General features: G+C 49.1%; 11 protein-coding genes across 11 annotated transcripts; 6 read left to right on the forward strand and 5 right to left on the reverse strand.

Moving 5' to 3' along the window:
- Nucleotides 1-153: 153 nt before the first annotated feature.
- On the forward strand, nt 154-1,145 carry COCSADRAFT_36581 (uncharacterized protein). Its single transcript, XM_007701549.1, has one exon. The coding sequence runs from the start codon at nt 383-385 to the stop codon at nt 995-997; it is 615 nt and encodes a 204-aa protein (XP_007699739.1). The 5' UTR covers nt 154-382; the 3' UTR covers nt 998-1,145.
- A 563-nt stretch (nt 1,146-1,708) lies between these two features.
- Nucleotides 1,709-2,221, reverse strand: COCSADRAFT_26202 (uncharacterized protein; the record flags this gene model as incomplete). Its single annotated transcript, XM_007701521.1, has 1 exon — nt 1,709-2,221. The coding sequence occupies one exon, from the start codon at nt 2,219-2,221 to the stop codon at nt 1,709-1,711; it is 513 nt and encodes a 170-aa protein (XP_007699711.1).
- Nucleotides 2,222-3,311: 1,090 nt separating this feature from the next.
- Nucleotides 3,312-3,653, reverse strand: COCSADRAFT_160240 (uncharacterized protein; the record flags this gene model as incomplete). The annotated part of the gene is made up of 2 exons (XM_007701717.1): nt 3,312-3,418; nt 3,491-3,653. 2 exons carry the CDS (start codon nt 3,651-3,653, stop codon nt 3,312-3,314), a joined length of 270 nt encoding a protein of 89 aa, XP_007699907.1.
- Nucleotides 3,654-5,936: 2,283 nt separating this feature from the next.
- Nucleotides 5,937-6,557, reverse strand: COCSADRAFT_190193 (uncharacterized protein; the record flags this gene model as incomplete). Its single annotated transcript, XM_007701718.1, has 3 exons — nt 5,937-6,005; nt 6,056-6,329; nt 6,505-6,557. The coding sequence occupies 3 exons, from the start codon at nt 6,555-6,557 to the stop codon at nt 5,937-5,939; spliced, it is 396 nt and encodes a 131-aa protein (XP_007699908.1).
- Nucleotides 6,558-10,232: 3,675 nt separating this feature from the next.
- Nucleotides 10,233-11,121, forward strand: COCSADRAFT_356774 (uncharacterized protein; the record flags this gene model as incomplete). Its single annotated transcript, XM_007701719.1, has 1 exon — nt 10,233-11,121. Exon 1 carries the CDS (start codon nt 10,258-10,260, stop codon nt 11,119-11,121), a length of 864 nt encoding a protein of 287 aa, XP_007699909.1. The 5' UTR covers nt 10,233-10,257.
- Nucleotides 11,122-11,803: 682 nt separating this feature from the next.
- Nucleotides 11,804-13,223, reverse strand: COCSADRAFT_190195 (uncharacterized protein). The gene is made up of 3 exons (XM_007701720.1): nt 12,873-13,223; nt 12,356-12,790; nt 11,804-12,295 (listed from the first exon to the last, which is right to left on the reverse strand). The coding sequence occupies exons 1-3, from the start codon at nt 13,138-13,140 to the stop codon at nt 11,979-11,981; spliced, it is 1,020 nt and encodes a 339-aa protein (XP_007699910.1). The 5' UTR covers nt 13,141-13,223; the 3' UTR covers nt 11,804-11,978.
- Nucleotides 13,224-13,654: 431 nt separating this feature from the next.
- Nucleotides 13,655-14,714, forward strand: COCSADRAFT_116858 (uncharacterized protein). Its single transcript, XM_007701721.1, has 2 exons — nt 13,655-13,979; nt 14,031-14,714. Exons 1-2 carry the CDS (start codon nt 13,712-13,714, stop codon nt 14,645-14,647), a joined length of 885 nt encoding a protein of 294 aa, XP_007699911.1. The 5' UTR covers nt 13,655-13,711; the 3' UTR covers nt 14,648-14,714.
- A 938-nt stretch (nt 14,715-15,652) lies between these two features.
- On the forward strand, nt 15,653-17,782 carry COCSADRAFT_199433 (uncharacterized protein). The gene is made up of 6 exons (XM_007701722.1): nt 15,653-15,687; nt 15,739-15,781; nt 15,834-15,956; nt 16,008-16,179; nt 16,235-17,407; nt 17,456-17,782. The coding sequence occupies exons 1-6, from the start codon at nt 15,677-15,679 to the stop codon at nt 17,728-17,730; spliced, it is 1,797 nt and encodes a 598-aa protein (XP_007699912.1). The 5' UTR covers nt 15,653-15,676; the 3' UTR covers nt 17,731-17,782.
- A 132-nt stretch (nt 17,783-17,914) lies between these two features.
- On the reverse strand, nt 17,915-19,482 carry COCSADRAFT_160246 (uncharacterized protein; the record flags this gene model as incomplete). The annotated part of the gene is made up of 2 exons (XM_007701723.1): nt 17,915-18,445; nt 18,496-19,482. The coding sequence occupies 2 exons, from the start codon at nt 19,480-19,482 to the stop codon at nt 17,915-17,917; spliced, it is 1,518 nt and encodes a 505-aa protein (XP_007699913.1).
- A 523-nt stretch (nt 19,483-20,005) lies between these two features.
- COCSADRAFT_199437 (uncharacterized protein) lies at nt 20,006-20,965 on the forward strand (the record flags this gene model as incomplete). Its single annotated transcript, XM_007701724.1, has 3 exons — nt 20,006-20,175; nt 20,201-20,716; nt 20,949-20,965. Exons 1-3 carry the CDS (start codon nt 20,157-20,159, stop codon nt 20,963-20,965), a joined length of 552 nt encoding a protein of 183 aa, XP_007699914.1. The 5' UTR covers nt 20,006-20,156.
- A 795-nt stretch (nt 20,966-21,760) lies between these two features.
- Nucleotides 21,761-23,155, forward strand: COCSADRAFT_171078 (uncharacterized protein; the record flags this gene model as incomplete). Its single annotated transcript, XM_007701725.1, has 4 exons — nt 21,761-22,091; nt 22,144-22,568; nt 22,623-22,792; nt 22,846-23,155. The coding sequence occupies 4 exons, from the start codon at nt 21,761-21,763 to the stop codon at nt 23,153-23,155; spliced, it is 1,236 nt and encodes a 411-aa protein (XP_007699915.1).
- Between the last annotated feature and the right edge of the window lie 109 nt (nt 23,156-23,264).

Genomic DNA, 23,264 nt, shown 5'->3' on the forward strand with positions numbered 1-23,264 from the left:
GTAAATGCAGTGGCAATCATGCGTCATTTCCGTCCGCCTCCTTCTTAGACGGTCATGGGTGAGGGCCGCGCCACAGCCGGTGCTGGCCATTTCAGGGTCATAAAACTGGGGATACGATAATTGATCGCTGAATGAAGTCATAACGTTGCACTTTGGCCGTCGGCGCCGAGCGTGGGCCCTGTCAGCCTCGCTGAAGACAAACTTCGATCGTAACATGATGCAAGATTAGGGGAGGAAATACGAGATGGCATTGGTATATATGAGAGATGGAATGCTGCTCTCTTTGTCCTCCCATCCAAACATCAACTCATCAACTCTACATTAATACTTCATCACAACTATCACTTCCACACTTCAACAACACCACCTCCAAACCATCAACATGAAGTTCACCGTCGCCGCCGCCGCCGCCTCCATGGCCGCCATCTCCTCCGCCCTTCCCCAGGCCTCTACTCCCTTCCCTCGCCCCGAGGCCGGCGACGTCTTCCGTCTGATGTCTCTGCGCACCGGCACCGAAATCCAGTACGGCAACGTCCAGGCCAAGGATGGCAGCCTCGTCATCAATTCGCCCGACCAGAACAACAAGACCTGCGCCATCAACGGCGACCGCGAAAACGTCACCAGCGGTATCAACTACGCCTCCTTCACGCTCGACCAGGATAACGGCAGCGTCTACATCTACACATTCAACCCCCCTCTTCAGCTGTACGTCGACCGCAGCGGCATGGGCCAGGGCAACCTCCGCTACACCACCGGTGTCGAGCCCATCGGCAAGAACCAGGAGCGCGGCCCCTTCAAGATTAACGACGAAGGTGATCTCGTCTTCGCTGCTGGTGGTCTGAACGGCGACGTTGGCTTCCAGGCTTGCCCCGGTGCTGTTGGCGGAGGCTGGAAGATCTGGCTCTCTGGTGTAGACAAGCCTGCTGGTTCTGAGGGATGCACTCCCTTCACCATGAAGGCACTCAAGGAGGCCGAGCCCAAGAAGTGCCTCTACTGAGCTTGTAAAGACCTTTAGGTTGTATGAATCGATAGTTTCGAAGACGGGACTTTTGTTTTCTAATGTGTATGTATTATCGCATGTAAGCGTCTTCATAGCTTTTTATTATAACTAGAATTGTAAATGACAATATTTATCTTTATACCCCTTCTTTCTTCATGCCTTTCTTGTTCTGTAAGCGTGAGGGCGTAGCTTCCCATATGTTATAGGTACAGCGGTAGGTGCCAAGTAACAGAATAAGATGATGGAAGGCCTGATGCGAGGGATTCGGTATAAAAAACCAGACTTAGCTGGCACTCGCACAAGAACCTTCAGATGAATCCGTTAGTTCACATGACAGCTACAAATAAGTACTCGTTCCTGCTATGCCGTCCCCAATACCCAATAATCGCGCCAACGTCGATTTCTTCTAGCGCATCCAGTCCCATGATGTTGGGGAAAGCGGTGCACAACGCCCGGAACATCGCTTGCCCGCTCCAGCAGTATTTCATCCATCCACATGCTAGCAGCATACCTGATAACGTTTCTCATTAGCGATTCAGCATTGGCTAGCAGCCAGAAGGTGGACGATAGTACCTCAGCCAAGTAGACAATATCCTTTTGGAGCATGGCTACCGGTGATAACGTGACGAAGCGTACAGGGACGTGGCGTAGCGTGGCCATGGCCAGCATCTCGTGCAGACCAGTGTCTGCTTGCCTATCCAGTAGTGGTTAAAGAGACTTCTCAATGGTAGAGCGGTGTTTTACTTCCCAACGTAAAATGTAGCCCAGTCCCATCAGGAAACCACTGGTGACGACGGAGCCCGCCAATCCACGAATCCGGCCATTTTGCACGAGGCTTGACATGTAATGGTTCGCCGCGCTGTAAGCGGACCGGCCACGAGTTCTAACAATCAACGTTGCAGACGAAAGCATTATGAAGAATTCCAACGCCTCATCTTCACCGAAGAGCTCGTCAAGGCTGCAAGTTCCTGCCGTATTCTGTGCCAGCACCTCCGCGAAGTCGCTCCAGGACGTGTCGGCGAAGATGCGGTCCCGAAGCACCATGGCACCATTGATGATACTTCCAATCGGCGGTAGAGTAGGTTTGATCTCTGTGCATACCGCTTTCAAGCCTTCCTTGTTTGTAATATCCACTGATACAACACGTAGCAAAACTTCCAGGTGAGACATGAACTCGGACACTGGCCAGGATTTCGGGATGTCGGCTGGCCAACATGACATTTCGAGCCCCGTTTTCCACTATTCATCAAGCAATAGAGATCCCAAGGTCACCCATCATACCAAAAAGAATGTAGGTCTTATCAGGAGCGAATATATCTTTGTGTCCGTTGAGAGTAGCTTCAGTGGTGACTTGACTGGTGGTCTCTTGGCCTGTCACCTGGGTGGCTTGGCTGCCTTTGGCTGCGGACCGAGCATTGAAGCTATATAGAGAAACTACTCTGGCAATATAGAACGCACCGCCTCTGAGTGCGAGAAGGGGTTTGTGAGTCTAGAGTATTTCGCTCTGATTGGGCTGGCCCGTGACAGTGAGTCTGAGAAGAAGGTTTGCCAGCAAGGATGGTTCAAGAGATTTTGGGTTAGCAACACCAAGGAATTGAAGCCGTAGGTCCCTATGTTCAGCCAGCAGCGTGCATCCCAATCCTACTGTCACAGTAGCCAGTTGATTCTGGCCCGAAGTCGCGCCCGATACCACTGACAGGACAGTACTGGCGTTGCAGAATACAAATTGCATAGACCAGAATCTCGCTTCATTCACATCGCCGAACACAGGGCTATCCAGGTCGCAAAGACAGAGCATAGTTACTCCAACAGGACACTGGATGTCCTCAAGGCCTACAAGATCGCATTGGGTAACACTCTCAATGGAAGAAAGAAGTGGCTGCGATCTGGATACAAGCTTTGACACCACATCACTGACGACCAACACTTGGCCAAGTGGCTTGCCTGCTAGACGTGAGTCGACAGAAAGTGGCTCTCGGAGTGCCTTGAAAGTCTCCTCAACTGCCTGCGACAAGATGACGGAACAGAAGGAAGGGGTTGAGCTTGTTTTGACAGCTGAAAATCCAGTTCCTTTGAGCGCCCTGTCCCATTCCTCCACACTGAGTGTGGGTTGCCAAATGCAACCTTCATCGATGTCAAGCCACCATTAAGGAAGTGTTCCAATGATGAGTTGTGTTGGAAGATGCTTGGTTGTGATTTCGAGTAGAACCAAGTATCCGCCAGGTCGAAGCAGGTTGTGACAGTGATTGAGTGTATCTTTTATGTTTCGAGTCGCGTGCAGGTAACTGGAGGCTTTAACCATGTCGAATGATCAGCGCTCGTATCCTTGCTCAGTTGGATCTTTTCCAATGTTCAGCATCTTGAATGAGGCTTTTCCAGCATGTTGGCTGAATTTTGCCCCTGCTGGCTCAAAGAAGCCTGCTGAGATGTCAGTATAGAGACATGATGCGTATTTATCCCCCAGAGCCTCAAGCACACTTCAAGTAGTACCACCTGTTCCAGCTCCGATTCCAGCAATATTCATACGCGGGTATCGGTGTGCAAGTTGCTTCATCAGGAGCGCGAGATCAATATTGCCATCGGCAAAGCTAACTTCTTCCACATATAAGTGGTCGAGCATGTGATTCTGTAAGAGAACCTGGAGAGCAGGCATGGTTCCGCGAACAATTGATTCTAAATTCTTCCCGCGGCATGCAGTATAAGCATATCGTTGTTTCCCGCTGCTAAGTAGGGAGCGCTCCCTTCCTGAATGTTCTCCAATGTGCCGTTTGGCCACTCTGCTTCGATCTAGGCAAACATATGGTCCCTGATTCACTTTATCAGGTGTCAGTACGCATACGCAGGTCTGGACGGAGCATCGCTATCATGTGCTTCACTAATTGGGGACGTGGAGGACACCTCATTGCTCGGTCATGAAGGGTGGACTGGGGTTGGTCCCGACTTTTATCGAATATGGGTATACAACGCATTGTGCGCAATTCATTGGGGAGGCCGCAGTCAGTGAGGGTTGTTGGCTGCCTAAGTGGAAGCATTGTGATGTGTAAATTGTAGTTGGTATTTTGGTCCTTTGCTACCTTGGAGGTCATAACGAACCCAGATACCGTTTTCGAAATGTTGGTGAAAGGGTTGAGAGAAGGTTTTGTGACTCATATCAATGGCAATCAAGAATAGTGCGCCGATTACTATCCAAAATGAAACACGCACTGCTGTATGGTCCTTCCAGGCACTACTCAAAGAATGAACGGTCTTCTTGACTGAAGCGGACATGCGTTGTTGCCTTAGTTAATTTGAAGGGCCATTCAATAGCTCCAGATCCGCAATCGGTAGTGACAAAGAGTCGAAGAAAGGTCCACACGCATGGGATAGGGTGACCAAACAGCTGTGGATCGATGATTTGTCGAGAAGGGACGAAAGGTCATCATCGGATTTATAGAAAGTTGAGATGGAAGTGCCGCTTCCTGATCGCACGAATTCATTGAGGATCGAGACTGCGTCCTCTATCTCCAATACCGAAGTATCTGTGACACGAGCTGCATGGAAGATATAATATTCACTTTTGATAGCTACAGTGAACCTTGAGTCCGTGGCACGGCTCGCTCTAATCAACAGATCTTGGAGATAACACCCTTCATCTTGCCGTTCAGTCGGGTTCGACTTAATGATTGCTGTCACATCTTGGTCTTGTATGCTGGCATATTTGAAAAGTTTAGCCATGTTGTAGAGCATTGTAGTGAATGAGGGAGCAATTGAGTTCAAGAGAAAAAGTCAGGTAGGATTCGAAAGTTTCACAACCACACAGAAACTTATTGAAACAGCAAGAAGGTTTGAAGAAAGGTGGGAAAAAGAGGCAGCAACTCTCTCAGCAGTGATCAAATTAATCTGGGAGACTGCTTCCGGGTTAATACAGTTGGAAAACAGGATTCAGAGCTCATACCAGAAGTGCTCTAGATAATCAGCAATCCCGCATCAGACACGGAAAGTGTAGGAAGAGATAATATCATCTTACTAGCCGTAGTCTCTGATTCAGGACCCATACGTGGGGAGGAAGGAGCTCGTATCTTCATCGCACCGGGCCCGACCGAACCCGGCCCACTAGTCACTCCAAGCTGTATATGCACAATGTAGAAGCTCCTTTAAAGGATCTCACACGGAGATGTATAACCCACTCATTTGCAGTACATCATTGCAAACAGATCAGCGGCACACATAAGCGTTACAGTAAGACATGTCACTGTTGGGACTACCTTAAAAGCTGGCCGTGAACACCTAAGACTGTAGATTGATTTCACGCATCCATTCCAAGATCTCAATTTCTTCAATTGCAAGTCTAGCAATATCTCTCAATTCGAGTATCCATCACCAAAGATTGACTAAACAATCTTGTTCAAACACAGTCGTCCCTCAACTTCTCAACATAAAGCACACCCTCCTCATTGCCACCGTGCTCACTGGAGCTTTGGCTCTGCCTGCCCCAACCCACTAACTGGTAAAACTCTTGAGAAAAAGCTTGAGATCTTGAACGCCCCAGAGCCGTGGGAAAAGTGCGATGATAAGCTTACCTTTCTCTCTGGTATCTCGAAACTAATTTGTATCAAGCGGCTACTATAGAGTTGATGGCACGTGACCCGCAGATGGTGTCTAACCATGAGGCTGCTCATTAGAAGGTCTCTAACTGAATCCTTATATTGAGGCACAGTCCACCAACTTGAGGGTTCGAAATGCCTCAACCATTAGCTTACTCTCCAAGGCTTGTGGTTTGAACGGAAATGTGATGGGATATGACTAGAGGTGGCGGAAATCTCACTTTTGGGAGACATGTGATATGGGTCCGCCGATGGGAAGGGGTATAAGAAATTAGGGAGTATGGTGTTAATTAACTGGGTTTACACTCAATACACATTCTTTTCAACCAACCAAATGAGCCGACGTGGACTAATTAAAGCGCTTTACCATTCCCGTATTCAAGCGTCAAGGTAGCAATGTCGACATTTTCAATTGTCCGAGCCTATATGTTAAGCTCAGTACTAAGCCCAGTTTCGAGCATGCTTCACTTACGTTGACCGCCATTACATCGTAGTTCTCATATATACCGTTAAAATCAATTAACAAGCTCGTGCCACAGTGGAGGCAGAACCAGTGATCTTTCTTCTTAGTGTGAAACTGGTACTTATGCACGTGGTTCTTCAAATCTCCATAGAAGACAACATCGGAGCGATTCGGGTAAACCAAGAGGTAGCCATTGACAACACAGATGGAACAGTTACATTGCATGACTGTGTAGTCTGCCAGATGCGAAGACAGTGTCATAGTAAACCTTACTTCCCCACAGCTAAGCAAGTAGTCAGTACAGATGCGCAGGGGAACTTCAGATAACACAGTATCAATGGACTGTCTACGACATCGTGTGTACCTTGTACATGTCCGGAGGACTATGAGCTTCGGTGACTGAAGCTGACGCCATGACGTTTAGATACGGTGTTGAGAAGAATGAGAGCTTGACTTACTGGCATTTGCAGGAGTATGCTTGAGGCGATTTGCTGGCATTTTCTTCCGACATCTTACCGGAAAAACATAGAGTCAAGACGTATGTGCGAATTAGTTTACCAAGAACGGCGTTGCCTTAATGGCGTTGTTATGGAAGAAGTGATACAGCACAATAACATTGTGTGTTCGGATAAATGTTCTCCCACAATCTCGATTTGGCCGTATGTAGTATCATTTCCTGAAAGGCGCATGTGCAAATAAACTAAGCCTTACACTAGTGTATGTGAGCCTACTGATAGAGAGGGCGCCTAAACCCCCAATTAGGCCAACGACGACGCCCAGAAAGCAAATAAAATCTGACAAGGGGCCTTGGAATCAAGCTACTAACGAGATTGCGCGGTTACTTGGCACCCTGGGTCCACTCACTAGCCACAGTGGCTAGTGGCATCAGCATACGAACAAGATGTGGGATCGAGTCGGCCCGGAGATTGCATATTACACCATTTATCCTTGCGACATGGAGCTCCTTCGTAATCGTAAAGTAGCTATCCGGCAATCAACCAGCTAATTATACATGTAACTTTCCCTAGGTTAGCGCTTATAGTGGTTTTGCGTCGTATCTTGCTAAGACTATCTGGCAGGTGGTATACGGAACCATGGTCAATCACCTAGTATGCGCTGTATGATAGAGTAAGAGCAGTACGGTATATATATCAAATGTAGCGTGCGTTTTCACAATTGGTGCAGGATCAGGATATCACCGCTACAGTATTTCCTAAGTAGGCTCCTCTTTTATCGGACTAGAATCTGTTGCTAGGGTTGCAGCCCTTGTATTTTTTCAATGTTACTTCGAGTAGCCTATGTGCCCGTATACTAGGACCTCTAAAAGATATTCGACATAGACATGAACCGCAATCCCTACGCCGAAGCGCTCGTTATTGAGATATGCGAGGGACGAAGCCTTAACTGCAGCGACATTGCTGCCGAGTATCGGAACACTTATTTCGCAAAAGATCACTCAAATCACTGTCTTTTCGGTACAGGTTGCGAAAATTGAAAGCGGGAGAATCTATATTCTCAAGATGATAAACACTGAGGCACTAAATTGAGGCAACACGATGTACTGTTAATATATGTAATAAGTGCAAGCTCTACAACAACTTTTATATCAATATTGAGACAATCAAAGCTACTTATTTGTGTGACGGGATACAGACTGAACATCTACTATAGAGATATCAGACCGGAGCAAGGCTGAGATCAGAGGCTTCACTACTCTACACATGCTAGCTACTATTGATCACAATTCTATTTGTACTCCAGGCACTTTCAGAGCATAGTTAACGTATTTGAGGTTCTATTTATGCAGCTTTTTGTACACTCAGCGAGGTCTTGCGATATATTGACACTGCGTTCAAGCACGCCCAAGTAACAAAGACAGCACACACGAATCCACCGGCTGATTTCAATCTTTCGGAGACAGCTTCTTCTATTGGAGAAGGTTCTACATTTCAGAAGCAATACCACGTATTGACGGCATTCCAAGTAAATGGAAATCGGCCAGTACACCTTATGGATCACAGAAGCTGAGTGGTATGGTGTGGTTGTAGTTTTGATAATCAGATGCCGCAAACGGTACTATATTTCTTCTGTTCTTTGTTCCATTATCTTGAAAATGTGCAGTGTGCTTCACATTATGATTTACTGACGAACAAGAAAGTCCAGAACTTTTTATGACGCCCTGTAGTGTTTTCGGCCATCATCGTACTTCCTCGTTCCTGCACGGCGCTGGAGATTGACGTGACAGGGAACCTCGCCTATAGCCAGCTCACTTGGGACTTTATGTGTAAAAGGTGCTGTTTGCATTTGTTGGCGCCCTGTCGCGCTCCACAGTGTAGCACACTACTGCAAAAGCGAAGATGGTCAAGGTAGTCGTAGAGTGTGTATAGAATGACGATAAGAGTAAGCTAGGTAAGAGCGCAAGCTGCTTCGGGACGCAGCATCCGTTGGCATGAAGGATGCAACCTTTGAGTCTTGCTTTATGATCGAGATTCACCGTCGACGAAGAGATAGTACACGAAGCGCTTCTAGTTCTAAATATTGCAATTCGGTGTAGTTATAGCGCAAGAAGAGCAAAAGGTAATCAATTGGTTGTCAATTGCCTCCGGTTCCAAGTATTGCGGCTCGGTATACAATCCAAGGGGAATAACAAGGAAGTAATTAATCACCGATTGCTTTTAGCGCTAGGTGTATAACCCACTAAGAAAATTAGTCAAGGTACTAGGCCTCCTACGAACCAATCCAAGGCCTCATTAAAGCCCGACACTCCGCATTGTGGCGTCAGATCACATAAGTGCTTATTGTTAAGAACTAGGCGTGCGGAATAATCCAACGCCCAGTGACAAGCATAGCTGTCTTCTCAGGTCAAGCTTATCGCCGCTCACAAAACTGAGTATCTGGATGCTCTCATTCTAAACAATAACTACTGTAGTTCTCTACTATACTTTGTTCATGCTCTTGAGTAGTTCGGCTTCAATAGAATATTCGGAATACCAACACAGATTCATAGTCATTCTTTGGAAACTCTGTTTCATGCTAAGTTGAAATCTTTATCAATGCTGAATCAATTCGGACCGAGAGTCATGCTAATCGACCGCCAGTAGTTCGATGTTTCGAAAGCCACCTCCTCATATCAAAAGGCTGTGGAGGGTACACTTTCGTACGCATCTTATTTAGTATTTTGAGTCTATCGATTTCATTAACTTTGATCAACTCCCTACATCAGAACATTAAAATCTTCGAAGATGCGTTTCTTTACGATTTTATGCTCTCTGGCTTTTGCCTCAACGATTGCAGCTCAATGTGGAATTTTTGGCTGTAATGATTTCAGTTGTTTAATGATTGATTTGATAGCTAATGAGGGTTTAGATTCGTGCACGGTGAATAGCAGTTGTATGTCAAATCGATGCAGTAAGCTAAATCGTATATCGGAAATAGTATAATCTATGCTAACTACTTGTAGGATGGCGGAAGATGCGTTGCCTGTAGGACAGCTGGAGCGCCCTGTCTTCAGATAGGACGGAAGTTACCATATAAGACTTTGGAGCTATTCTTTTAGGTTTATCATAGATCATAACAGAATGTGAACTTTGAGATACCTAAACAGCTAACATTATGTAGAGGAATGCCCAGGAACTGGTAATGATGTTTGCTGCAGTAGCTGTTGCCAAAGTAAGGCAACATATCTTCGTAGACTACCGCATCTTTTATTAATCAATCTGCTTGCAGGGGATAGTTCTGCAGCTAGTGGCTTCAGATGCCAGCGTATCTGTTAATGCCAACTATACATATTGGTATCGAGACAGAAGGGGTTTAGAGTTAATGTTAGGGTACAGATAAAAGTACTAGCCCGATGTGTCAGAGTGGTGAAAAGAATAAGAGTCCTTGGCGGTTTACGTTACTACTTCATATGTATGCAGATCTTGACAGGATAGGTTAGAACTAGGCTGTGCCGCTTTAATCTATACTTCCCGAACTAGGCTATGCCACATTCCTCTAACCTTCCCAAGCTAGTCGACTTATCAGACTAACATCTAACAAGGCAAGAGTAAGAACGATAATTACCTAAGCTCTACCTAATTTACTTATGACGTAGTGTGTGCCAAGAAAAGCTACCTAATCACTCTATCAAACTAGAACTCCAAGAACAAAATCCGTGATTGCAACCTCACCACTTCCACACCAGCACCTTTCACAAGCATAACCTTCTTACTATGGATCGATGGTTCAGTCAAAAGGCGAACGCTGGTGGAAACTCCTTTCAAGAATGCACCAGGATCCTGGCAGAGTTTGTCTCAAACGACGCCCCACCCGCACCTGCCGCAGAAGCAATCTTGAGCTCTGTCCGTACATCGTCGAAGCATGAAGATGCGGGATTCGAAGTCCTGATGTTGTTGCTAGATACGGTAGCCGAGTTCTCAGAACCGCACGACGTCATTGTCAAACTCCTTTTCGCTATCCGTGATATACCACCCTCACCAAATCCGGTCTACTATTACCTCGCCTCCATGCATCGGGAGAATCTCGATGACCTGTCGGGAAAACGATACCTTTGGAAGCCAGAAGATAAGCAAGCGCCGATCACACCTGGTGATAGATGGGTCAACTACAACGCCTTCTCCGTGAAGCTGGCAAAGTCTGGGTTCGATGACAAATATTTCATTTTTGGTTTCTTTTGTCTCCGAGAGACGCTTGAGAGAATTCGACAGTCACTTGAGTTGGATTTTGAGAAGAATCTTCGCCCAAGTTCGCTCAAGTATTCTGCTATCAACACGGAAGAAGTCATAAGCTACGATTTGGCGGCGGCTGCCAGGTGGGTTCTCACAGGGGGACCAGATATGTACAGGTTAGGAAACTCCATGTTCGAGAAAGGTTGGGAGAGGGGTTTGGCAGTGAAAACGGACTTATGGGATAGGGAGCCGGGGTTGTCGCGAGGGCGGTGGCTCCTGTGGCAAGGCAGATTTGGCCACTTCGCGGATCAATCGTACATTCGTGAGGAAGTCAGGACATTGTCAAAAGAGGCTTCTACTGCGATTGGGAAGTTTATGACAGAATATGTAGATTCATGCTTATACTAATAATGCAATTTACTTAATATAGTGAGTTTCGTCATAGTGGCTTTATATACACCAGGTGGTAATCGAGTGATATAGGATCTGTCAGTTATAGGAGAACAAAATCCATGTTTGTCAGTCAGGAACAATAGATACCAACATATATTTGATGTTTATCGCAGCACTGCTAGTGCACTGTGCCAGGCAGAGCACGTATGAGGGGTAGCGCAATACCCCCTAATCCTTCGAGGCCCACATCCAGGTTATGCTGGAATGTGAGGAATGGTGTCATATCCATTATTAGTTCACTGTTTACTCAAAGCTTAGGATATGTTGATAACAATCTACTACATAAGTACTAGATTATCTTGACGTTCTACAGTCCCCGTCCGCATTCAATAACTCGCCTACGAGACTCTCTGGGACACTGCCACAGGTATGCGAAATATATTCGAAGTTTAAAATCAGCTTATATATGGAGTTTGAGAATGTTCGAGGTGGCGTTCTTCACTACGAGCATGCAACGTCCCCAGAGCGAACACCATTATCGGCTAAACCATGTCTCTCAACTAACCTAGTTAGCTATTATACCTCATTGTACAGTTTCGCTAGACTTGGGAAGTACACTCCTACTTCGCGCACCATTCGGACTCCGCCCACATCATATTACGAGGCACAAATAGAGAGTTGCAATGTTGAAGATGTAGTTCCCACGATTCAAATTTGGTCATCGTGATTGCAGTGTTTGGCAAAACCTTGAACGATCGAATTCCCTCTGCTAAAACACATAATAATTTCCCTAAAAAAAGAGTGTAAGACAAATGAACTGATCAATCCAAAGTCCCTCATCTCTGCCAAGCGATTTTGCGACAGCAATGAACCTACAACTCTGTCCACGACGACGCCAAAGCGTCTGTATCACTTCCTTCCACGCGATAGAATCCCAATGCCTTCAGCATCGGCTTGTCATCGAAGCGATAGAGATACACCGTCTGCCCACCTGAAGCAAAGTGCTGATACTTATGCCATGATGGGATGCAGAAAGTATCGCCACGCTCCCAGGTCAACTTCTTACCCTCTACCTCTGTGTACCCTGACCCCTCAACAACATGATACACTGAGGAAGCCGTCTCCCGCACTGGCGGAGAACTTTCCCCTGCGCTAAGCCGCTCTGCTGAACCGCCGAGTATTCTGCTCACTAAATCACACATGTTAGATCTGCCTCCCATTAACGATTTTGGAATCCTATCCCACTTACCTTCCGTCCCATTAGCCTGAAGATACGGCAACGAAACCCACTTCCCCGGTGCCTTATCCAATTTCTCCGCCATCCTCTCCCACGGAAACACAATCGGCGAAGCATTCGAATCCACGTTCTCCGCTGGATACCTTGCTGCAGTGTGATGTTCTACAAAATGCACAGGGAAATGCACAAAATTAGGGAGATCGAGTCCGTCAAGCCAGATCATGGGGCCGGAACCGTCCTTGCCGTGGTCGTGCCAGTTCCAGGTTGGGGTCAGAATGACGTCGCCGCGCTTCATGTTTACGCGGCGGCCATGGACGGCGGTGAAACCGCCTTCACCTTCGATGATGAAGCGCATGGCGAAGGCGGTGTGGCGGTGGGCTGGGGCGGTTTCGTTGGGCATAACGAGTTGGAGTCCGGCATAGATGGTGTCGGTTGTGAATGGTGCTTCTATGAAGAACGTGAGTCGACATTCATTACTATCATCAGGAGGGGTCTGAAGTCGTTGGGGCACGGCGATGCCCATACATACCCTTGTTAGGATTCACTAACATCAATACCCGCCTCTCAGCTTGCTTCTCAGTCACTAACTTTCCGGCTCGCAGCAAGTCTGGCCGGATCTCCTTGTACTTCCATAAATGAGGAATTGCTTGGGGGTTGGGCAGTGGAGGGTTCAACCTCTTCATCTGCATCCAGAGTGGTGAAACGGCATGCTTTTGAACGTCGGCAAGTAGTTTCTCTGGAGAGTCACCGTCACCATTCAGATGCGGGACCTGAGCGTTCGACAAGACCTCAGTCATCTTGCTAATCTAAACAGGATAGTAGTCAAAGATGGTCAGTGAAGTGTGGGCTGGGTCAGGAAAGATAAGGTAAGCTATAGATCATCGATTGCCGAATTCGAATTTATATATGCATGACCACTTACTTTACAAATAGTAAATACTTGGAAGTACGAACGCGCGTTTCTAAGCCCGCGGAACAAATGCGCGCCTGCTGACGGAAGATTATGTGCTCTGGACACATCGGAAAGCACTAACACCAAACGGGGATGTGCGAGGCCGGGCGAATCATGACACTGGGTACGATTCCAATATCATCTATGCTTACAAAATGATCGACTAACATTGTGTTACAAATGCCAGGGCATCCTCGGAGCCCGTTCGTCGACCACGGCGATTGGTTGGCAAGCCTCCGCACGCTAGCCCCGAGGTCCGGCTCGTTTCCGCGGGCTTCGCAGCAGCTAGGACCAGCAGTTGGACACTATCGCACATAAAACATGCTGAGAGACAATTCTACAGATGTACCCAAATTTGTCATTACCCCGCTAAGTACTACTTTCGTCATACCTCTACATCTCGGTCATCATTCGTCATGGGCATTCCTGGAGCATCTTGGAAGCGACTGATTCGCTTCCGGGGCGAAGACGGTGCTGAACATTATGGCGAGCCACACCTTCAAAATGCTCAGGATCTCATGTCCAAATTGGAAGCTGGCTTAGAAGCAGAGATTCTCGAAGGCACCAGCCCCTTCGAAGTCAAAAGCACCGGGAAAATTGTTAAGGTGAAAGAGATCCTCCATCTCCTCCAGCCAAAAGATGTTCCCACCGTACGTTGCATCGGCTTAAACTACAAAACACACAGTAAGTACAATCCTACACTTATCTGCAACGTATCTCACCACTCTCAATTAGTCGCGGAAGCAGGCCGCAAACCGCCCCCTTACCCTTCCCTCTTCATAAAAGCCAACACCTCAATCGCCGGCTGGAACGAAACCATCCCCATCCCCAAAATCGCACAAGACGACCAAGCCGACTATGAAGGCGAGCTCTCCATCGTGATCGGTAAGACGGGGAAGAACATCTCCAAAGACGACGCCATCAACTATGTCGCGGGGTACGTATCTTCCAACGACATCAGCTCCAGGAAATGGCAGCGTGATCCCGCGTATGCTGGGGGCGTCCCACAGTGGTGCTTCAGCAAGGGCTTTGACAAGTACGCACCTATTGGCCCGTTGATGGTGTCGCCAGCTGTGGTTGGGGCGGCGGACAACCTCGAGTTAAGGACTTGGGTTAATGGGGAGGAGAGGCAGAAGACTAATACTAACGATTTGTTGTTTGATGTCCGAACGATTATTAGCTTTTTGAGCCAGGGAACGACGCTGGAGAAGGGGACTGTGATTATGACGGGGACGCCGTCGGGAGTAGGGTTTGGGCAGGCTGGGGGGCCGAAATGGTTGAGGGATGGAGATGTTGTGGAGGTGGAGGTGGAGCATTGCGGGAGGACGAGGAATAGAATTGTTTATGATTAGTTGTTGGAGGGGTCACTATGGTAGTTGCGTCCGCGTGCTACAATACATGATTGTCGAATCATTTTACATACCTTAACTGCAAAGTCTTTTTTTCCTGATGCCCGATTACAGCGGGTTGGGATGTGATCTGCTGTTATGGGGTAGGTATAACCTACCCTATAAAAGTATAGTAACAAGCAGGACACGTAGCGGATACTATAAGTGACCGTAGATCCAAACCATTCTCTATAGCTCAAGCAATACAATAAATTTTGGTTCCTGACAGTATTCTGTAAAGGACTAACCCATAACACCTGCCATTCTTTTCTGAGAAAATTAATTTGATACGCTATACAGTGAATAGATAGAAATAATTCAACTCAGTCGCAATACATTATTCCACTCATTTTGTAGGCAGATTGGAATTTTGCAGCGACGATTGACAGGAATTTAATCACATTGCAATGTTTGATGCGATTCGAGATGTGACGAAGTCGGGCAGATAAGCGTTAGTTTTAGTAGTCCATTTTCGGCCACTAAAGCGCAACACCAACACGAAATACGTGAAATTCGTTAAGACTTCTCGTTCAGAATAGAAATGCGATAATGATATGTAAATGTCACACTCCTTGCATATCCTCATCATTCAATGAATTCAACGGCATGCGCAGCTTGATCCAACAATCTCGAGCAGCTACTCCCCACCATTGGTACCGCGCCCTTCGGAACCACCAACTTCAATTTCCCCGCAGCCCCAAAATTACCACTCCAACACCCAATCCGACATCGGACGAATCACAAGCCCCACGGAAGGAAAGGGCTTACCGTGCAGCCTGACCTAGAGCCTAAGAACTGCTACTAGTTCGGTTCGATGCGGCGGTTCAACGTCGTTCGGTTACGCCTAACGCGTATTCCGAAATGCGCCGGAACTAGACGCGTTGCGGCATGTGGACCCAGCGCTATGTATCTGCATATGACTTCACATTGAATGGTCGCAAGAGGGCTTTCTGAATCTGTATCCTATCGAAAAGTTCGAGAATCACTACAGCCATGAGTCAAATGTTGGTACATTGAGCAGAATGAGTGCCCAGCATAGTGCTGATTATGTGCAGGAAATACACAACAGCAACTGCGTTCTTCGAGGCATTATGGGAGGTACGAAATGTAGTCAATGTTCTCTCATGATCACATTCTAATATTGCTCCAGGCCGGTATCTCACACGTTTTCGTTAACCTGGGGTCTGACCACCCTGGGATAATGGAAGCGATTGCACGAGGAAAGAAGGACCCAACTGGAAGCTTTCCAAAAGTCGTCACGTGTCCCCATGAGGTGAATAATCGCAGCGACCTTGGTAAAGGAGCTCTCTGACTTCCACTGTAGACCGTTGCGCTATCAATGGCTGATGGCTTCGCTCGACTCACCGGCAAACCTCAGTGCGTGATCGTGCATGTAGATGTCGGTACCCAATGTCTCGGTGCTGCTGTACACAATGCTTCCGTTGCACGAGTCCCAGTACTGATATTTGCGGGTCTCTCACCCTTCACACTTGAAGGTAACATTCACGTCTTCTCGTCCTGAACCCAAAGCCCCCCACTGACAAAATCCAGGCGAAATGCGCGGCTCCCGTACAGAATACATCCACTGGCTCCAAGACGCCCCCGACCAAAAACAAATAGTCCAACAATTCTGCCGCTACACGGGCGAGATCAAGACGGGCACAAACGTAAAGCAAATGGTGAACCGCGCCCTCCAATTCGCAACCTCTGACCCAAAGGGCCCCGTATACCTCACCGCCGGCCGCGAAGTCCTCGAGCAAGAAATCACGCCCTACAAGCTCGACCAAACCGTCTGGGGCCCCGTATCCCCCCAACCCCTCGCCCAAGACGGCGTAGCAACCATCTCCGACCTGCTGGTAAAAGCCCAAGAACCCCTTGTCATAACCGGGTACTCGGGCCGCAACCACGCCTCGTGCGGCGCCCTCGTCGCCCTTGCAGACACAGTCCCCGGTCTCCGCGTCATCGACGCCCTGGGCAGCGACGTCTGCTTCCCGTATTCGCACCCCGCGTCTCTAGGCCTGCAAATCGGCGCGCACGAGAGCATACGCACCGCAGACGTGATCCTTGTCGTAGACTGCGACGTCCCCTGGATCCCTACCCAATGCTCTCCGCGCCCTGACGCGGTCATCATGCATATTGACGTGGATACGCTGAAGAGGAATATGCTACTCCATTACATCCCCGCAAAGTACCGGTACTGCGCTGATGCGGAACTGAGTTTCAGGCAGATACAGCAGTATATTTCCGGCCATGCGACGTACCCCGCGGTATTGGCAAAGGAACCGTACCTTTCTCGTCGCGAGAAAATGGTAGCGGAACACAGGGCCCGTCTAGATAGCCTTGCAGTTCTTGCGGCGCCGCCCGTGGATACGAGTCTGCCGCCGCATACCCCGTACCTGGCATCGCAACTGCGCAAGTTGTGTCCGGAGAATACCATTTGGTGTCCGGAGGCGGTGACGAATGCGTTGCCGACGTGCAATCAGCTGCAGGTCGATACTCCGGGGCGCTTGATCAACGGCGGGGGAGGCGGGTTGGGGTGGTCAGGAGGAGGAAGTATTGGAGTGAAGCTCGCGTCGGATTATTTGGCAGGTGGGATTGGTAAGGGTGACTTTGTGTGTCAGATTGTGGGGGATGGGACGTGGATGTTCGGGGTGCCGAGTACGGTCTATTGGATTGCGAGGAAGTATTCAATTCCGACGTTGACGGTGGTTTTGAGCAACAAAGGTATGTTTTTTCCCATTTGGAGAAGGTCTGGGCTGATTTTTGATACAGGGTGGAATGCTCCACGCAATTCACTTCTCCTCGTGCACCCTGATGGCGTTGGCTCCGAGGTTGATAACGAAGGGATTGGAATTTCGTTTGCGCCTACACCGGATTATTCTGGTATTGCAAAGGCGGCAGCTGGGCATCAGGCTTGGGCTGGATGTGCAAGCAGTGTCAAGGAGTTGGATGAGTTGCTGCCCCAAGCGATTGAATCGGTGAAGAATGGGGTTCTTGCAGTGCTGGAAGTGCGGTTGAAGGGATCTTGGGAGAAGGCGAGTCTGTAGGAGGCAAGTAGCTTTATTGCGTAGAATTGAAATACAAGTACGATATCATGCTAAAGTATCGATCATTCATATTCAGAAGTGGAAAAGACTGGCTGATGGCGTTGGTAGTGTGAGGCATGCGATGATATAGAAATTGATACACGGGGTTTTGCAATTGGTAAAACACAAACACAAAAAATCTTATCTACTCCCCAATGGCTGTCGTCTCCCATATCTCCCTAACCTTCTCCTTGACCACTTCCGGGTAAGAACTCTCAAAATCCACCGGAATCCAGTTCCTCCGCCCCTCATACTCGGCGGGCAACAAGCAATTTGTCACCATCTTCCCTCCCCTTTTCCGATCCCCCCTCCCATGCGACATATACGGCATTATCGGCAACCCCCTCACATCCTCAAACGGGAAATCGTCCAACCCCGGCCGCGCCCTCGTGCTGAGCGCCCAGATGATGTCTTTGAAATTGTAGACATCGATGTCGTCGCCGATGAGGAAGACGCGGTTGATGAGCATTGAGGCTTTGGAAGAGAAGACCAGGTTCCCGATCTGTTGGCTAAAGGATGCGGCGTCGGTATGCAGGAGGGCGAGTTGCGGAAGGGAGACTTGCAGCGCGCACCAGGTACCCATTGTCTCGAGGGGGCAGTAGGCATCGATTATGGGGAGGCCATGGGATTGGCAAAGGGTGACCATTTCGGCGGAGGCGAGGGAGGCCGTGGTGTGCTGGGTGCATATTAGTGAGGTCGAAGGGAGTGGAGGGTTGGTGGGCTTACAGATTCATCGACAATGCGACCTGGAACGGAGACGGGCAAGATGGCGTCGTCGCGGTATGTTATGCGGTCGACTTTGAGGAGAGAGCCTGGCCGTCGCTCGTCGTCGAATTGATGTGCGAGATAATCACCAAAGGGCCCTTCGTCGCCCATCTTGGTAGTCGACAGTGTACCTTCAAGCACGATTTCGCTATTGGCAGGCACAAGCAGATCATTCGTCTGGCACTTGACCAGGTCGAGAGGCCGTCCCAGCATGGCACCAACGTACTCAGCCTCACTCACACCTTCGGGAAGAGGGCACGCTGCTGCCATGGTCGCAGCAGGAGGCACGCCAAACGCAAGCGCCCATGGCACGTCCTTGCCCAACTTCTTCCACTTTTCCATGACCATGTGATTGTGCTGTCCCGGGTTGATGAGGGCGACCAGATGTCGCTTGTCGTAGACCTGGGCACGAAAGATGGACCAATTCGTCCAAGATCCGTCAGGAGTCTGGAGCATATGGACACCATACGTTTGGAGAAACTTTCCACCGTCATGCTGGTGCAGAAAGGGTACTGGAAGAGCTTCAAGGTCGATAGCATCGCCAAGGATCTGATTCTGCTGGCACGGCCCCGTCGGGACGACATTAGGAGGTATAGGAGCCTTGTTCTTGCCCTCCTGGCTCCGGTCGCAGATCTGCTTCCAGGTGGCGTCCTTGGGGAGTCCAAGGTTTCTGGCGACACGACCGAACCTCTCGTTCTCGTTCTTTCTCAGCCCGGCTGCATTGCTGAAGATGCGCCATAGCCCGTTGCGCGCACCTTTGACATTGTTGAATAAGGGGGCCTTTCCGTTGGTTTCACTGACACGACGTGCGGTTGCTCCAACCTCGAGATGTGGATCGACCTCGGTGTTGATTTCAACCAGGTCATTGTCAGCTCGCAATACGTCGAGGAAGGCTCGAAAGTCGTGTGGTGCACTCGGGCTTTCACTCGCTGGCAGAGCACTGGACATGCTTTGGGCAGTAGTAGTAGCCATGAGACGTCGATGATTGTGTATAGTAGCTGCTCGAAATCTTCGAGGGTTGCATAGGCGTATTCTCGACAGCATTTGGCTCTATTGATGGCGATGTGCAGATAGGAGCTAGGGTTGCACACACGCACTGGACTCGGTGCTGAGGTCCTCGCTTGTCCTCTTCCCCCTCTTCATCTTCCCCAGAAATTGTGCAAGGGTCCCATGTCTCCGAGCCGCCGCTAGGTAGGCACAGGCCAAGTTTTAGCGTCTATCTGCGGGGCTTAGGGTTAGGGTTACCGTAACGCGGGGTTTAGGAACGTTCCTAGATAGCGTTCCGAAGGCGGCGGAATGGTCCGGACGCAGGTTCCGGAACTTCCGTTGCCCATTCCGTCGTGCAAAAGCCGCTAACGCCGGGCGGTGGAAGCGTCCAGGATGAGGAGGATGGACCCATGACAGCACCGATACGAGTAATGATACCAACATGTTGGGCATGTAGCTGGCCACTCACGCTGCACATCCAACATGCACATGCTTTGCCCTCGATCTTGCCGCGTCAGTCACCGATTGACGGGTGCATTCCAAATTCACAACCGCATCAACATTCGCCCAGTCACTCAACATCACAGCGCCTTCTCGACTGCAACTCCTTACCAATCCCACATATCCACACAACCATGCCGCCCAAAACGCATCGTAATCGGCATAACCGGCGCAACAGGCACAATCTACGCCGTCCGCCTCCTCGAAATCCTACGTGACCTCTCCATAGAAACGCACCTCATAATGAGCAAATGGGCCCACACAACCCTCAAATACGAGACCGACAAAACAGAAGCCGAGATACATTCCCTCGCCTCCAGAGTCTACACGGCGCGCGACATGACGGCTCCCATTGCCAGCGGTTCCTTTCTGCACGACGGCATGATCATAGTGCCGTGTAGCATGAAGACGCTTGCCGCTGTGCGCATAGGGTTCTGCGACGATTTGATCTCGCGCGCCGCCGATGTGACAATCAAGGAGCGGCGGACACTGATGCTGGTGCCGCGCGAGACGCCGCTGAGCGATATCCATCTGGAGAATCTGTTGGCGGTGAGGAAGATGGGGGCGGTAATTTGTCCGCCGATGCCCGCGTTTTATACGCGGCCGAAGAGCTTGGAGGAGATGGTGGAGCAGAGTGTTGGGAGGATGTTGGATAATTTTGGCATTCATACTGATGGGTTTGAGAGATGGAATGGCTGTGATTGGGGGAAGAAATGAGGCATGGGTACATTAAGCATTAGGATAGATATTTGTGCATCTTGCAATGAAACGTTCTCAACAATCAAGGGCCCATGTGGTATGATCCCCATACCCGAATGCCATGTCTGAATGCCTTACTGTACCGGACGGGCCAACGCCCCATCTGCCCCACCACAACCACCATTAAGATGAGCCAGTAGATCTCCATAGAAAAGCTTTATGGTCAGATTTTCGGGAGGAATAATCTAATAATATTGATCACCGAATTCATCTATCGGTAGTTGTGTAGTAATTAACTTAGTACATAGTAACTAATACATCTTTTCGTAATATTCAAAGTTGATCTCTAGATAAGATCTTAATTACATGCGGTACTACGTACAGTAAGTTTAATCTATATATCTTATTGGATCGATTGATCTTTGCAGGTGGAAAGCCTAACGATTTTTAAGCCATAACGTAAACGTGAAGCTGTTTTACTTTACTACTACTGCGCGAGCGTTCTTTAATTAACACCATAACTTTTGACGGTGTAGGTAAATACAAGTTTTTCGCTAGGTTTCAAAGCAACGACAGTTGCAAGCGCAGCGTCGATCGGTTCAATTTGTGGTGGCTGCGGTGCGATCGGGTGAGTGGTGTTGGTGGTTAGTGGGGTTGAGCGGGCATTAGCCCGTCCGGTACGTACGGTATCTGCGGCCAATCCGTGAAATGCAAGTCATTTGAGTCACTAAAACGTGACGTGATCCCAACACCGGGAGGCTGAAACCCTTCCGTAGGCTGTCATGGAAATTTGGTTCCAGAAGGAATGTACTCGCACGTGTCAATCTGGTGCTTCGAGCCTTCCGCTACGGCACTCCACCTACTTCCGCCCCATAGGCCCGTGGCCATAGGGCTGAGCTAGAATTGAGTTGCTCATATAATTTCGCTAGCTACTGAACCTTATCTCAGTACACGTCCTGTCAAAGTATCACCAGCCGTGACCTGATACAATATCGACTCGTACCCCATAAGTTCCCAGGCTCCATTCCGATACACCGCCATGGCCGACGCTGATCAAACTCCTCTTCCTCTCCCCGTCACTTCTTTAACTCGTCTTGCTCCTGGTGTAATACTTTCTCAGCCATTGTCCCGCAAAGGTTCAGGGCCTGGACTCATTGTACTTGTGAATCAGTCAGGAGCTACAAATGATACAACTTTGCGCATCGAAAATGGTGTCCCATCACCACTCATGAAATGGGGAGAAGAGAGTTACACAGTTGTAGAGCTTCTTGAAGAAGCTTTTTTCGAGGGAAAGGACCCAATAAGTCTGGCCGTCTCAGAGCTGTCCAAGGCGGAGAGATGTGAGCCGAAGAATGCAATTGGCGTCATCGGCATGTTACCCCAGTCCCTGTCTGCGCATTGCATTGCTAATTCGGATGACAGCGTACGATTTGAAGCTTTGGAACCGCGCAGCACCATATCTAACATCACACTCCTCAATCGCCGGCGCCGTCGTCTACGCAAATGCAGCAGAGCACCACAAGCTCGCCATAACCTCCGTCCCAGTCCTGCAACACATGGCGGGCAAGATGCGCAAGCCGCCTCGGACCGAAACTCGTGTCGTCCACGATTACCCCAATGCGAAGTCCCACCTCTTTGCAACGCCCTTTCAGTCGGAATTTGATTACAACATGGAATCGGTGTCGCACACGCGGAATCTGTCATTCCTCAAACCGCGCATGAATGGCCCGTGGTTCGATCTCGAGGCGATTTGGGACGAGCATACGTATTGGGAGTTCGAAAATCCGTCGGTGCCGCAGACGATGGCGACGATGGTGCAAGAGCCATATGTCAACCATGTGCCTACGGTATGTTATATTGCGCGGTGGGGGCATGTTTCGACGCATCGCTGACGTGCGTAGCTTACGGGTGGCATTGGACGAGAGGAACTTACACATTTCTATACGAACCATTTCATATACTCGAATCCCAGGGATGTCGAGCAGGAGTTGATAAGTCGTTCCATCGGCATTGATCGTATCATCGATGAGTTCATTTTCAAGTGCACGCATAACGCACCGTTGGACTGGCTGTGAGATGTCGCCCGTCTCAAAATGTGATTATCGCGGCGCTGACAAGGTGTAGAATACCCGGTATCCCTCCGACAGGCCGCAGACTTGAGATTCCCTTCATGGCGGTTGTCAACATTCGAGGCGACCGTCTTTACCACGAACACATAGCCTGGGACCAGGGTACTGTGCTGGCTCAGCTGGGTTTATTGCCAGAGTACTTGCCTATACCGTACCCTCTGCCAGGCGGGCAGAACCAGAACGGAAAGAAACTCGAGTACAAGTTGCCGATTACAGGGATTCAAACATCACAAAAGTTGCGAAATAAAGATGCCGTCACTTCAAATACCATGCTCGGCTTCCAGGTCCGCGAAGAGAACGTATAGCTAGTCGAAGAGAGACGCAGTTCGGGGTCATGGGATTACACACCATGTCGAAGTTTGAATCAGTCGCAACGCGGGAACTTGAAGCATCTGCTTAATATGTATAGGAGAA

Source organism: Bipolaris sorokiniana (assembly GCF_000338995.1).
Source record: "Bipolaris sorokiniana ND90Pr unplaced genomic scaffold COCSAscaffold_7, whole genome shotgun sequence".
NCBI lineage: Eukaryota > Fungi > Ascomycota > Dothideomycetes > Pleosporales > Pleosporaceae > Bipolaris > Bipolaris sorokiniana.